The sequence below is a fragment of the Fopius arisanus genome, unplaced genomic scaffold (assembly GCF_000806365.1).
Source record: "Fopius arisanus strain USDA-PBARC FA_bdor unplaced genomic scaffold, ASM80636v1 scaffold00080, whole genome shotgun sequence".
Classification (NCBI taxonomy): Eukaryota; Metazoa; Arthropoda; class Insecta; order Hymenoptera; family Braconidae; genus Fopius; species Fopius arisanus.
The window spans coordinates 191,603-206,966 of NW_011887819.1; the positions used below are offsets into that span (position 1 = coordinate 191,603).

At 43.8% G+C, this 15,364-nt stretch overlaps 1 protein-coding gene across 1 annotated transcript in view; it reads left to right on the top strand.

The window, feature by feature from the left end:
- Nucleotides 1-14,917: 14,917 nt before the first annotated feature.
- The window catches only part of LOC105270196 (uncharacterized), a 22,170-nt gene continuing 21,723 nt past the window's right edge, over nt 14,918-15,364 (top strand). Inside the window, exon 1 of the mRNA XM_011310980.1 lies at nt 14,918-14,985. Coding sequence (XP_011309282.1) covers nt 14,918-14,985 — 68 coding nt within the window. The remainder of the gene's footprint in view (nt 14,986-15,364) is intronic.

The window sequence follows — 15,364 nt, forward strand, 5'->3', positions numbered from 1 at the left end:
TGTTTACGGCACATTGGAGGGGTTACCTGGGTGGTGTCAAATTTGCAGTGGGCCAACTCCCTCACATGGTCCATTTCACACGGGTGGTTACTTTGATGACAGTCACCAAACTGACCAGTGCTCCATTTACCATGTGCTGGAATTTTCCGTTACTGTCACCGAAGTGCTCGAATCACATACATATATATATATACGATATATATAATATATTATATATATTATATATTATTGTTTATTATTGTTATAATTTGTATATAATTTGTTTATACATTGAAAATTGTTATATTTATCAATTGAATTTAATTAAAGAAAAAAACTAAAATTATGACTAATTTTTTTAGAGACTTAAGATTCTTTGAATATTCAGATTTTATATGATAATACCCCATACATGCAAGCTTGGGCGCGCATAGCGCGCCGTATACGCTAATAGTAAAAAAAAAGGAGTGCTCATGAGTTCATGAGTGATTTAATGTTGCCACCGTTGATTTACAGGCACTGAATTTTGCGGTGGAAATTTTAATAGCATCCCGGATAGGTCGCTGTAAGTCTACCAGAGTGGTCACCCGATGTACGTAAACAATGTCTTTGACGCAGCCTCACAGGTAGTCATCAAGTGGCATAAGATGCGATGATTGTGGAGGCCATGGAATGGGAAGACCCCAATCAAATGATTCGGGAAGGTTCCATACAGATCAGCCGTCACAGCTTAAGCGCAATGAGGTGGAACGCCATCCTGTTGACACTGCATTCCCTGTCTCATCTGCACGTTCCCACTCTCCACCAGTGCTGATAACTGATTACGCCAGAATTCTAGGTTCTAGAATTCTAGGTTACTCTAACTAGTAACATTACTATAAAGAAAGCATAGATCCTCATCGACGATATCACACCACACGTTCACTTTCCAATAATGCTGATGATTAATATATTGAGTCCAGTGAACATTTTCTCTTGACCAATAATGGTAATTGTGTCGATTCAGTTACCCAGTACTCTGGAACGTTACCTCGTCACAGAAGAGATCGTACTGGAAAAAATCACCTAATTACAGAAGTGAACAGCATTCCATTAGTCTTGCGCCCACAATGTTTGAGTCAATGTTTTGTGATACTAAATTTCGTTCAATTGTTCTCAAACTGATGTGCGGATTCCTGTGAATCATAGCAAGAATGATAACAGGTTGAGGATCATTAGAGAGGGGTTGTTGTCGTCGATAAATTCGTCCTCTCCTATAATTTCGTTCAATGTAGCGAATTACTACATGTGTGGGATAAACTTAGCGAGAACGTGTTGCGGACGCCGTAGTTACTACGGTTAAATTTTTGTATATCCGGAAAACTTGGTATAACAAGCCAAAAAAGGAGCTTGAGAAAACCCCCATATAATAGCCAGGAATGTCGCTATCTCCAACTTAAGTATCGATTATGCGAGGTAACCACAATGAAAGGGACTGCCAGGCAGGTTGTTCGATGCGGAATCTGGTTTTGGGGATATTTTTAATCGATGGACGAGATAATTTTGGATTACGGGAAGATGCGTGAGAGGATCAAATAAGGATCTAATTAAGGAGAAAGAAGCGAAGTTCTGCGAAATGCGCGTAAACACTCTCGAACGGCGAAATGCAAATGAGAGAGAGTGATAAGCCGCAAGGTGGGAGGTGTCGATCATCGCGATGGTCAATTACACCTGTCCATCAAGTGGCGCCTCAGGTGTCAGAGGTAAAAGGCCACTGGTCATCTGAGGTGAGCGATTCAATCAGCTGAGATGGTCATGTGAGTTGAGTGTGTGTGTGTGTGCGTGCGTGTGTGTGGAAGAATTCGGTGGAAAACGGAACACAGGTACTCAAGTGGCCGTCATTATGGCCTGAGAGACGTTAAGGAGTGACCATCAAGAGCAGGGCTGGGCAAACGATGCTCTGAGAGCAAGTCGTGCTCCCGACCTCTATTAGTGGGTAACAAAGGGTAGACGAAAGCCCATTGTATCGGGTGATGGGCCTTTATGACCCAGGTCGTAAAGACCCTTCTCCTCCGCTGAGATCAACCGAAGTGACGCTTAAAAAGAGGAAAAGCAGAGAAATAAGTCAATGAGAGAAATTTCAATTTTTTTTCATTGTGTGCATTAAAAAATAATCAGATGCGCGACAAGCTTTTCCCTTCCAGAGGATAAATTCTACCCGTAAAACGTCATCAGTGTATCTAACTCTCTCTCTTTAATACAATATGTGCAAGAAGGAGGCAGAAGACGCAATTATAACGCAATTTAGCGCAACGCCGGAAGACCACTATTTTTTAAAATTTTATTCATAACAAATAGCTTAACCAACTAGTTGAAATTTTACTTATGCCATTTAATAGAAAAGCCTTTCAAGTATTTTCTGCGAAAATGTCAAATTTTTTGGCGGAAATTTTCTCGATAAACGAGACTATTGAATCGATGTGAGAAAATCCATTCTTGTGCTATCTTTGTTGATTACAAAGTAATGTAAAAGATACAGTAAAAAAAAATTTAAGAGTTCACTGGGGAGACAATTTTATTGGCTTTGTATCGTTTTTTTGCCAAATGGCAATAAGTGCCTAATAATTCGGGCAAATAATTGTTTATTATTGACGGAAATGCATCCCAAACCCGCGTAGTATACGTGATAAGTGAGTTATAGGTATGGTTAGTATTTTTTACCCTGACGGAATAATAATTTTTAAACAGAAAATAATAAAAACTCTCTGGAGGAGAGGGCGCTATTGGCAAGTACACACAGGTGTTTCGCGCTCCCAACATTTACCGATATTTAAAATAATTGCTACACCCCATTTAATCAGTATTGTGGAAAGCGTTTTGGGGCATCAGCGGCAGATTCGGTTTTGAGCTACCTTTTGAGGCAAGAAGCCTTAATCACTCGTTAACGAGGGAAAAACTGCAGGGTTGAGGTTAGAATGCCCATTTGGGGCACAGAAACAAATCGACAGTGTAGGAGACGCCGGGGATGACAAGACAGGAAGGGGAAAAAATGGAAAATAACAACGAAGAAAGGGACAGACGGGTTACGAGGAGTCGCACCAAAGACTCCGAAAATCACATCAACGACATGACAACTACTCCATGCAGACGAGAGAGACCGAAGGGGAAACAAAAAATAGAAGTGAAGGGTGATATTAATAATAACGAAAAAACTCACAGAACCTCCTCACTAGACAGGTACTTCTTGGTAAAGAACTCCCCGCAGGTACCCCCCATCAAGAACACCCCTATCATGAGCAACTCAACCAGCCAAGGGTCGCCCAACTGGAAAGAGGGAGATGAGGTCAGCGGTTTCACTCCTTTCAGACCCTCAATGGTCCTTGCCAGGTCCCCCCACACCAGACCCAAGAATAATGAGGACGCTGAGAACACCCAGGAATAGACCCTGCGAGTTCAGCAAGTGGCCCCAGGGACGCCTAAAGTGCCCTCAGAATCAACGCCTGAAACGTCACCCAAAATAGTTGAGGCAGACCCAACGGTCGCTAACTACCCCAGGGAGCAAAGTAAGCCAGAGGACGCCTCAGAAAAAGATTCCAAACTTGAATCGATGAGACTGGAGATAATTGATAGACTGGGAGATAGACTGAGGTCATCTCTGGAGAAACGGCTGGAAGCGTGTATGGAGGAAGGATGGCTAAGAAATCAGCTACTAGCAGAAGTGGCACAGCTGCAACTGATAGACTGACTAGCCATGCTCGAAAATCAGGTGAGGGCCCTAACGGGGAAGGTCAAAGGATGCGAGTGCAAACAGAGCAGAGGTAACGAGGAGGATTCGAGACAGCACAATGGAGAGGAGGGTGCTGCTGCCAAGGTGCCGGAAATTACCCCCAGAGAGAAGACTAAAAGGCGGAAAATGCGCCGAGCTAAGAGGGCCACTCCTCTGAGGGAGGAAAGAGTACCCTACCAGACGAGCTCCCCAGAGACAGGAGCATGCTCAGCTAGAGGGACTGTAGGCCCTGCTAGAGGGACGTGGGGGCCCAATCGGAGGGAAGTGAGTCCCACGCAAATGAGTACTAATGCCTCCGAAAGAGACCGGGAGTTGACGCAAAGGAATCGCTGCTCCTGGGACCAGAACAGAGAGGAGAGACTCGGTAAGCAGAGGAAACCCAGCGCCGAGACCAACGAAGAGGGACGGAGAGACAGAGCACAGCATGGTTCACAGAACGGGAGGGGGCGCTCGGAGATGCAGAGAAAGAACTGGACCTAGCCCAGGCAAGATTCCATCAGGGAACAAGCCAACCCCATGATACAGCAGGGGCCCACTGGAGGTGAAACGAGCTCCCACCACACCCAAAGAAAAGACGAATCTGAACTAGCCCAGTACAGGCCGAGGCCCCTGATCGGACTAACTGAAGGGAAGATAGATTCAGAGATGGAAGTGAGAAGGATAAGAAAAAGGAACCTCGTAGTGAGGAAATGGGAAGGACTAGGGCCAAGCAATGATCTCCAGTTCCTCGAGTACGAGGTATGCGATATCATTGAAGATGCAACCAAGGTCGCCCCTAAAGTAAGCGGACTATGGGTGGTGGAGAATGTAATTTTTCTCCAGCTGGAAAACTGTGACAACAAGCTGGATATCATCAGACAAAAGAAAAATCTATGAAGGCTCGCAGAGAGAGACCAATGGCAGGACGATGACCTCACAGCAAGAGAAGTGCACATCCAAAAACACCTCCAGGAGGAAGCAGCACGCCTGAACCGTCTCGGAGTACCAGCAAAAGTGGGTTATTCCAAACTTATTGTGGGAGCCCACGCCTGGTGCTGGAACGAAAAGAAAGGGAAGTTCATCCATTAGCCAAAGAGGCAGCCCTTTCGAGGGCACAGGGACGGAGGGAGGAAGCAAAATAATCCACGCAGTAACGTGGATCCTCGCAGGCATAACAAAAATGAGGCAGGCCTGGAGGTTCCTGAGGGAGTTTGACATTATAATACTTCAAGAAACATGGATCGAGGAAAAGGACATGAAGAAATGGATTAAAAGACTAGACATGAGGTACAGCTGGACCATGAAAACAGCGACTCAACTGCACAAAAAAGGTAGAATCGCAGGAGGGGTCTTGGTGGGGGTCAAGAAGGGGTGCCAGGAAGGAGCATGGGTAGAGGAATGGCGGTATGGAGTCCTCAGAAGAACCAAATGCCTGATAGCAGTGTACAACAATGCAGGTATGAAAGGAATCACACAAGCCCTAATACCTCTCATGGAAGAGTTAGGCATCAGCGGCGACTCAGTAGTGCTAGCAGGGGACTGGAATGCTCACACGGCCAAACAGCCGGGCCCTCTCCTGGAGAATGAGGAACAAAGTCCGACGGCCCACCCACGAAAATCCCAAGACCCAACTCTCAACCTGGAGGGGCAAAAACTCCTAGATGTCTGCGAGCAATTCGGTCTAATTATAATCAACGGAACAACCGACAGCGATCTTAGCGGAAGGATCATGTTCGTGGGCACGGGGTGCCGTTCAGTGGTAGACCTGGTACTGGAAAAGGAAGACGCGGAAGGCTCAGTGATCAAGGATTTGGAGGTCCTCCCACGTCTGGAATCGGACCACCTGTCAGTACGTTTTGAACTAGCTCTGGGGAATCAAGGGGCCGAAAAGATGCGAGAAGACTCCTCCGCGACACAGAGGGAAAAGATATTTGGAAATGAAGACCTGGTCGAGAAGTATCATGCAAAGTTGAAAACAACTTGGTCACAGCCAGTACAGGGGGAGACGGAAACAAGCAGAGGTCCAAGGCCCCGGGGTCTAACATTCAAGGTACCTGATCGAGCACGAAGCCCTGAACAAACAAGCGGTATGGGAGAAAATCACAGACACCATTTGGGCAGCAGCGAGGAGTGCGGGAATGGCAAAAATTCCGGGCAAACCCACTTACGCTAAGAAACCACCGCCCTGGCTCGACGAGGAGTACAGAGAACAGCGGAAGTTGGTATTCAACGCGCTCAAGATGCGCCTAAAACAACCAGCGGAGGACCTACTGGCGGCTAGGCATCTAGAGAAAAAGCGGAAACTAGCATCACTCAAAAAGAGCAAGAAGAGAGCTTTACGGGAGATGGAGGGCCAAGCAATCGACCAGACCAAGTCTATCTCCCAGCGCTGGACAATAATAAATAAGCATAGGACTAGAAGGACTGCTACTATGGGAAAAATCACAAACGAGGCGTGGACAGAGCACTTCAAACAACTCCTTGGTGCCACCGAGGAGCAGGATAGAAACCTGAATCAGGAGTGGTCGTTCTACGATCCGCGAGAAGTAGCCTTTCGAGGTAATGAAGCGGCTGAACCTACACCGGGCCATGCGCTCGAGGGGGACCCTTTCAACGCGGACCTCTCGACGAAGGAGGTGGCAGATGCTCTCAGGGGTCTAAAAAGTGGTAAAGCACCGGGAGAGGATGGCATACTGAAAGAATGCCTCCTACGACTACCGCCGGAAGGCCTCGGCGAACTTTTCCTGGTACTGCAGGCGGTCTGCAGGTCGGGAGATCTGATTGCCACATGGCGGAAAGCTATGATTCTTCCGCTTTTCAAAACCGGGGATGAGAACTGCCAGCAACTACCGAGGAATCTCACTCCTGGATATTGCCTACAAGGTAGGCACCAGAATCATGACGGAAAGATTATCCAAGTGGGCGGAATCGGAGGGTATCCTATGTGAGAGCCAGGCTGGGTTCAGACCCAAGAGAGGAACGAGGGATCACATCTTTACCATAAATGCGCTAATCAGCAACCGCCTGAGAACGAAGGGCGGCAAGGTGTACGCAGCATTTATTGATTATAAGGCAGCCTTCGACCTGGTGGACAGGAACATCCTGATTGCCAAGCTTTGGGAATGCGGGGTGAGAGGCAGAATGCATCGAATGATAAGGGGGCTTTATGGGGAGACAAGAAATGAGATTCTCATTGGCCATCTCTGACAGTTTCAGCACTGCGACAGGTGTGCGACAGGGTTGCCCCCTGAATCCTCTTCTTTTTGCTCTCTATATCAACGATATGGAAGAGAAATACAGGGAGCTGGGGCTGGGAGGGGTGAAAATTGGACAGACGCAAATCTACTCACCAAAGTTCGCGGATGACGTCGTCTTAGTTGCCGAAACCTCGGAGGGGTTGAGGGGGATGCTCAGGATCATAGAGAAATACTTATCAGAGAACAAACTCACCCCCAACATCCAGAAGATCAAAATGATGGTCTTCGGGAGAGGAGGGCCGCAGAAGGACAAGGAGAAGAAGAAAAAATGGCTACTGAACGGAGGGGAGCTGGAAGTAGTGAAGGAATTTAAGTACTTGGGCTTCTGGTTCTCCTCGGGCAACACGTTCGCCTACCATTTCACTAAGATGGCAGCAAAAGCTCAAAGGCTCATCAATATCACGTGGGGACTCATAAAAAGAACAGGTGTCCGCTCACTGAAAAGCCGACCGTACCTGCAGAATATCTTAGCGAGATCCGGAGTCATCTATAAGGTGGAGATCTGGGACTGGACGAGTAGCGAACCCCTAGAACGGGTCCAAAGGAGAATCATCAAGATGAGCCTGGGGGTCAGTCACAACACGCCCAACTATCTGGTGCGGCTAGAGTCCCGCAGATCACGCCTTAAGATACAGGCAGTAAAAAGAGCAGTCAGATATATGGCTGAGGTACTGGCTTTGGGCGAGAATAGGTGGCCAAGAATCTGCCTGAGGGAGGAGCTCCGGAATCTTAGCAACGGAAACCCGTCAAAGTGGGCCAAGAAGCTACAGGAGACTCTGCGGGAAGGGGAACTGTCGCCCCGACTCTGGAGAAACCCAAAGGATGAGGCTGCCAGGGAACGTCTGACGGAAACCGCCGACCAGCTGGAAACGAAAGAACAGGCAGAGGACAAAGAACGAGCGGAAAATTCCGCGTATTGTGGGAACTATCTCAACTGGGCTAGAGGAAACCCATTCGTGGACTCCAGAGGAAAAACGAGGGAGTATTTCTACTGGGAGGACCCAGAAATTCCAGGCAGCATAAAAGAGCAGTGGGCGAGGCTGCGTTGTGGCAATCTACCCCGCGAAGGAAAAAAGGGGTTCGTGGACGATACCTGCAGAGTGTGCCAAATGGAGCCAGAGTCATTTGAGCACATTTGGACATGTGGAGAGGCACATTTTCTCCTAGACAAAAAATGGACAGAGCCAATGGAGCTCTGGAGAGGAGGGACCACAGGGCTAGAGCTGGAAGATAAGCTGACGAAAGCTCTGAGGGGGCCCCCGCTCCGCCCGCTGAGCGAGTACGCCTGGTGTTTCGAGAAATTGGTAGGAGAGCTGGAAAGAGGGCTGGAAACCATGGCAGGCAGGAATAAGCCACCCCAATGAGAGGAAATGACCTGAAGACCGCGGCACTTCTCGAGGAAGCCCAACGCCATCGCCGGCGGACCACGTTTGGTTGTGGCATAACAGCAATACCTGCGACTACTTCCTTCCCTTATTCAATTTATAACTGTTAACTTATATGAGTTAGTAAATCCACAGACTCTAGTCGCAGGAGTAGCACGCGACTGTGATATCCATCCAAATAACATAATAATGTAAAAGGCCGAGTAGGCCCTACTTGGTATTTAAATAAATAATAAAAACTCTCCAGATGATTGATAATTTTTATCCTGTGAAGGACAAAAATAATATTGTTGAGGGCAAATATTAGATAGAAGTATTCCTTAAAATTTATCCTATCAAAGGATAGTTATTGAAATTTACGAAATTAGTAGTCAATTATCCTTCTACCAGGATAATTTTTATGTATCTTCAGAATAAATTTCATTACAAATTTCTCTCCGTGTAGCATAACATTGATTTTCCGTAAAAATGGGGATTGAACAAAATTTTCTGCAGACACCTTTTCTTGGAAAATACTCATTTTTTATATGAGTAAATAACATCAGCCAGTTAAAAATGCCGAGACTGATAGTTTTCCTTCCATATATTTCGTGGTAAGAGTGTTATTAGATAAGTACTTTAAAATTTAAAATTCAAATTTTAAAATTTAAAAAAGAAAGATGACATGTTTTCCACGGTGGCTTTAACAACATTTTTCCAGGCGCAGGATCTGGAAAACGCGATTTTCTGGACGCGTACACTCCCCACCTTAATACCTGTGAAGCTCCCACTACTGCCCCCACTATGCTAGTACTAAGAACCTTATTATTGAAATGGTTGTAGACTTTATTGGATTTCTAATTCGAGTTTATGGCTCTGCTCCGAGCTACCTGGAGATTACCCATGCCTGATCAAGAAGACAACAGGCCTCTGAAAGAAGCCACACAATTGCCCCAGGGCACGACTAAAACATTTTCCCTTCTTTTCTTTCCTCTATTGAATCTGGGGACCAATAACTTAAACAACTCTCCAATGGTAACCGCATATGGGAGCTGCCCCAAAGAATTAGAAATGTCGGCAATTTAGAAATGGATCACCTCAACCACGGATTCACCGATATCGACAAAAGAAAATGCAGCCCAATAGGGGTACATCTGCCTCGAGTACCTCCCCCGACGTCAACTACACTCCATACCCAACGAAAGTTATGAGATGGCTTCCAGAAATTGGCACAATCCCCCCGACGATTTCTTGTGGTCCAAGCAAGGGGACATCTCCAGCCTCCAGGGGTCCCCTCCATTTGGCCCATGAGCTTTCTAATGAACAATAATTATCCATCGTTAAAGGAGGTGTAAAATTTATGGTCCATGAACCTCAGCAAAATGCGTGAACAAGTCACTTTTGACATTAGAAGAACATTAGCACATAAAGAGAGAGGCCGATGCGCGATAGCCCCGACTTTTTCACAAAAATTTCTCCCGCACCTGGGGAAATGAGGGGCAACCCTAAGGTGAGGGTACATCGCCCAGGAACATTTCTTTTGAATACATTGTTAAACATATGAACATGCCTCCCACCACACCTCAAAAAACGTTGGATGACGAAATATCAAAATGTCAACGGTCATAGGGAAATCACGCCAGTACAGTATATAAAGGGCGGTTTTTCGCCGAATAAAGTCGGTCTCAATTAAATTTTCGGCTCGGAATCTTCAAGTGGTACCCTGCTCGTCATCCAGTTCACTTTTCAAGACCCGTCTACACGGGAGCAACTCTGCAGGACCACCCTCTGACGTCACCACTGGGCATAGTCTGAGCGTACAACTCGACTCTCCTTGCAACCCCAGATTGAGTGCGCCACTTTAATTACAACCAAAGGAGCCAAAGTATAATTTCGACTCTTGGTTATCAATGAGGGACCCTGCTCATTATTAAAGCTGACCCATCGAGATCCATCTGTTGGGAAGCAGCTCCACAGCATTGCCCACTGTCATCACTACTAGTTAGAGTGGACAACTCGATTTTTCTGCACTGCGTCAGATCGACTGCGTTTCTTTAAGCCAGCACCGACCTGGTGAATTCTTCAGCGTACAACTAAGTTTCCCCGAGCGTTCAGCCGAGGGTATTTCTTCAAGCCAGCACAGAATTGGTAAATCGCTCAGCGTACAATGAACCGCATCTCGAATGCACTACTCAGGGAATTTTCTCGTCAAGCCAGCATCGACCTGGTAAATCACTCAGCGTACAACTGAGTTTATTCCGAGCAGCTCCGGAATTTTTCTAGGCCTAGCAACATACAGTTAGAGAGTAACCAAGTTCTGCCTGAGTGGACAACTCACACCTACCAGCAACACCAACACCTCCTGAGTCATCACATCATCATCACTAGCGCTAAAGAAGCGTGTTTGAGCTCTTTCAACTCCATCAGTCGTAAAGGATCTAGCATACTTTTGGAACTCTCCGGAATCCACTGCGAAGAGGAAACAGCAAGAGACGACATTCCCTCCTGCCGTTTATTTCTACAACCGTAAGTCAGAAAACCACACCACCAACATTTATACTATTCTCTCCTACACTTTTTCCATATCTACCCCTGGTTTTTATATTGGACTTTTACTATTCTGCATCTCAAGTGAAGTGTAATACATTTAAAATGTATTTAAAGGTAAATTTAAGGGTATCTTCCTCTTTGTGTGCGAATTCCTCATTTCATATCCTTATCATACTTCAGTACCTAGTCCCACGCACTAGGCCCCACTAAGTAAGATTTATAAAATCCTTTCTCCACACTACCTGTCGTGAATAGTTACGTCAATATATCTGAAGGGCTCACTTTTTATTCGATATTTCGACCTACCTAGTGACCCAGTGTCCGCAACAGACGGTACCGTTCTCATTTTCGGATTTTCCAGTAATGGAACGAATGGACATGAATGACATTGTATTTTAAAACAATTCATCGAGGCGTTGAGGTGAAAAGTGTATTTGCCATTTTGAAAAAAGTTCTTTTCGCGTGCAGTCTGCAAGCATGACCTTGAAAGCTGAAAAAACACATGCATCAAATCTACGCCTCGAAATCCTACAACTGATGTCTCAAAACATTTCCCGTCACTTACCCACCTTTTTCTGCTTCATTGAAATAACAATATAATTATAGTTTAGTGAAAATTTTTTCAGAACAAAAAAAATGTATAACCTCTCAAAATCGTCAAATCGCAATTTCAGAGTAAAAAATTATTCCTTTAACTAGGATAATTACTCGGGTCATACGTTTTTGAATGGAAATATCATCATTTAATTCATTTTCTAAGCAATTCCGGATTTTTCAGAATTAAAAAAATTTTCAATCATATTTCGCGAACAGATTGAGTAAGAATTCGGAAAAAAAATCGTGAAGGCTCCTGTCATTGCAGACAATCAGCCATAAAAATCATGTCTCACTCAAGATTAAAAAATTGTGATGCCGATCGTCTTCACGAAGAATGCATCTTATATATTATAATTCACTGCTGGGAAGCAAAGTTATTTGGCGAAAGAAAATGTCTTTCTTAGTCTACGCTGTGAGGTGGGCTTACCACTCAGGTAAGGCATTCCATTGAAACTAGTCTCATGAACGGTAGAGGAAATACACAAACTTTGCTCTGCAACTTAGAGAAACCTTACCCACTTCTGAGGGTACTTTCGAGGTAACTCACCAAAGTTATAACTGAACTGAACAAGTTTCCAGGTTATCCATAACGGTGAATTTTCAGTGTTGTTACGGTAGGGCGATCCAATTGTTAGCATCAGGTGGTCTCGATTTTCGTACTTTTCAATTCACTACTAAAGCGACATCATCGGCGTCCGAATTACCGTGCTTTCTTGCTGTTCCGTCCTTCAATATCCATGTGGGGTGCAGAACGTTCAACGCTTATCAAATATTCAGTTCGTAATAACTGCAATAAAACCACTTTACCTCACTTTGAAGGTCTAAATTATTACTGCTACTTCAAAGAAATGATATGCTTTGAATTTAGCAGTCGTAGCTTCCTTTTCTTTACAGTGATGAAAACTCAGTTGCGTTGTCCAGTTATCATGTCCAACATTTTTGATTACTCGTACTATGAAGTCACCAAACGCGGTTTAAAATTTATCGGTCATTGGCCCTTTCAATCAGCAGAGAAACGGAGATTTTTGAGGTGGTTAACAGATTTTATCGTTATTACTCTGTTTGTCCCGAAAGTAAGTATGCAAATATTGTCACCAATATAGGGAAATAACACAATTACCAATAAAAAAAATTTACAAATAAAAAATACTTGAATTGAAATAAGAATCGCATTTCCGCTTGTTTGTTGGAATACTTACAAATTTCTGGAATCAAATCAATTGATCTAGTTTCAGTAATAAATTGTTTTTTTAAACTAGATAATCAAACTGATTGAATGTTTATCCGATTGGGACATTGTGATCGAGTGCATACCTATGGTTGGATGGCACGTAATAGCCCAAGCAAAATTTTTCAACTGGATAATAATGGAGGACCGTGTACACATCTTGATTCGTTTTTTACGAATTGGATGGAATGAAAACGATTGATTTATGATTTTTTCAGCTGAAAGATTTATTCTTATCAATTCAGAGGGATTGGGAGAGTTTGAATTTGAAATGCGAGGTCCAATTGCTACGTCACTGGTCAGAGCGGGCACGACGTTTGAATATATATTATGCAAGTATGAAGATTTCATTCATTTCCTGCCGTGCCATGAATTTGATGAAGAAGTTGGCATTTTTTGCATCAATACTGGAGACAATTTTCCGATGATATATTGAAATAGTAATTATAAACTAGTAAGGAGTTTTTTGACCCAAGTGACTGTAGGGTGGCTTTTCGGTGCGTTTATGGTGACTCCAACGTACAAATGCAAGATGACATCAGAAACTGAAATCGGAAAAGATCTGATCGTCTAATCTTGTCATTAAAACAGTAAGATAACATTTTACTATTGATATATTATCTACAGCGATACGATATGACGATACCTTTTGTTACGATTCTCAACCGTGGAATGGTTTCTCACTTTTCGTGACGTGATTATTCATCAGTGTATATTTTCAGTTCTAGGCTGTTTAATTCATCGAGATAGTAAATTTGCCGTGCTATCTTTGTTCTGTTATAGCATTGTGATATCCGAGTTGCTGTATCATTGATAATTTCCACAAACGGTGACCCCCCAGCACTAACTTAAGACCAGTTATGTCAACATAGAGATCAAAAGAGGATGGGATCGTATTGCGCAGGATCACAAACTGAAGTGTTCTACCCTGGTTTACGCAGAAATTAGCATAAAGAATCATGCCAAGAGATAGAAAATGTAGAAATAGTAGAGTTTTCTTAATCGACCAAAAAAATAGGATTGCTACGAAAATCCAAGATAAAACGAGATTAAAGAAAAGTATAATCGGGTAAAAACTTACAGATGTCGATAAATAAAGCGTGAAAAGTAGGCGCGATCACTCAGTGGGTTCGCACAGGCATAATTGACAAGTTGACGCGTTCGGTACGAAAATCGGGATGCTCAGGTTTTTACCGGTCTACTTATTCAATGAGTGTTCTCAATTGTCAGTTAATTGAGAGACTTGGAGACTCGAGTCGTAGGCTATTTCAAGTTTTCTGCAGCTGGATCTGCATTCGTCTCTCTGTGGCCACGTATTTGGAACCCAGTAGATAAATGCTGCCTTCAAGACCGCGGCTGAATGACTCCAGGTGAACCTCTGTTCGTCAATTTAGCTTCTTGTGGGTTACGCAGATATAAATTATGAATACATTAATAAGCTAGCCTATCCTAGACTCACTGAGGTCAGGCGTCAGAATCAATATCAAATTTTCTACTGTTTCACAAAATTAAAACGGATTCAAATGGCGCCATGAATCCACCGTGAAAGTAGGTTGATGCCACTCAATAGATACGTTATGTGCACACCTATTTTTAAGGTGCGTATAGATAAGGAAAAAATCCATGAAGAATTTCCTTTAAATGTATAAATATACCTTGAGTGAATATAAACATTAGGTCGACTCATATTACTTACATATGAATAATCCTGTGGTATAAACGAGTGATTGGTTAACTCGCAATCTTTCGCCACTTCTATGCTCAATCCATGTGCACTACTTCTCGACTATTCTTTGCTCCTTTTTCTTTCTGATTCTCTTGTAGCATTCATGTTTGGAGTCATTCTGATTTATTTTTGTACACCAGCCGTTCCGAAAATTTTGGATTTATTACAACCAATGAATGAGTCTCGTCCAAGAATATTTCTTTATCAAACAGAATTCTTTATCGACCAAGACAAATATTATGTCCAACTACTTTTTCACTCCTACCTGGCGGTGACTATTGGTGTAGGCTACATAGTTTTCTTTGATAATTTATTCGCAACTCTCATTAACCATGCGTGTGGAATGTTTGAAATTCTGATGTAAGATCATTTGTATCATATCAACCAGAACGTAGAATGGTATATTCACTTTTTTTCAGTTTACATCTCGAAACAATATCTTTGAGGAATCCCCAAGACCGGGAAGATACAATGAACAATTCAGATATCCCCATGCAGAACTTCAGAAGATGTTCTAACTTGCAAACTCGCATTCTCAAGTAAGTGACGTTGATGATGACGGTCGCACATATAATTCAATGAATTTTATTTTTGCTCGACGAGTATTTCATATTTGACGCTATTATATTCGATTGAATATACCGTTGTAGCGGTCACTACATTACCTACACGCTTCGTATGCATCTCCCGTACGTCGACGCTTTAGTAACTTAGTGGAGAGCGCTAAGCACTATCCCAAGTAGGGTTTCGGTATTGGGCGAGCCTTGGTCCAAGCCTGGTATGCCAATAGCCAGTACTGGCCGGCTTTTGGTAAATTAAATGGTCGATCATTGGTCCAACGTTTGGATGATAACGCCGGGCCAATAATGGCAAACAATAATTGACCAAGCATTGGGATCATGTCGGGCCCAATTTTGG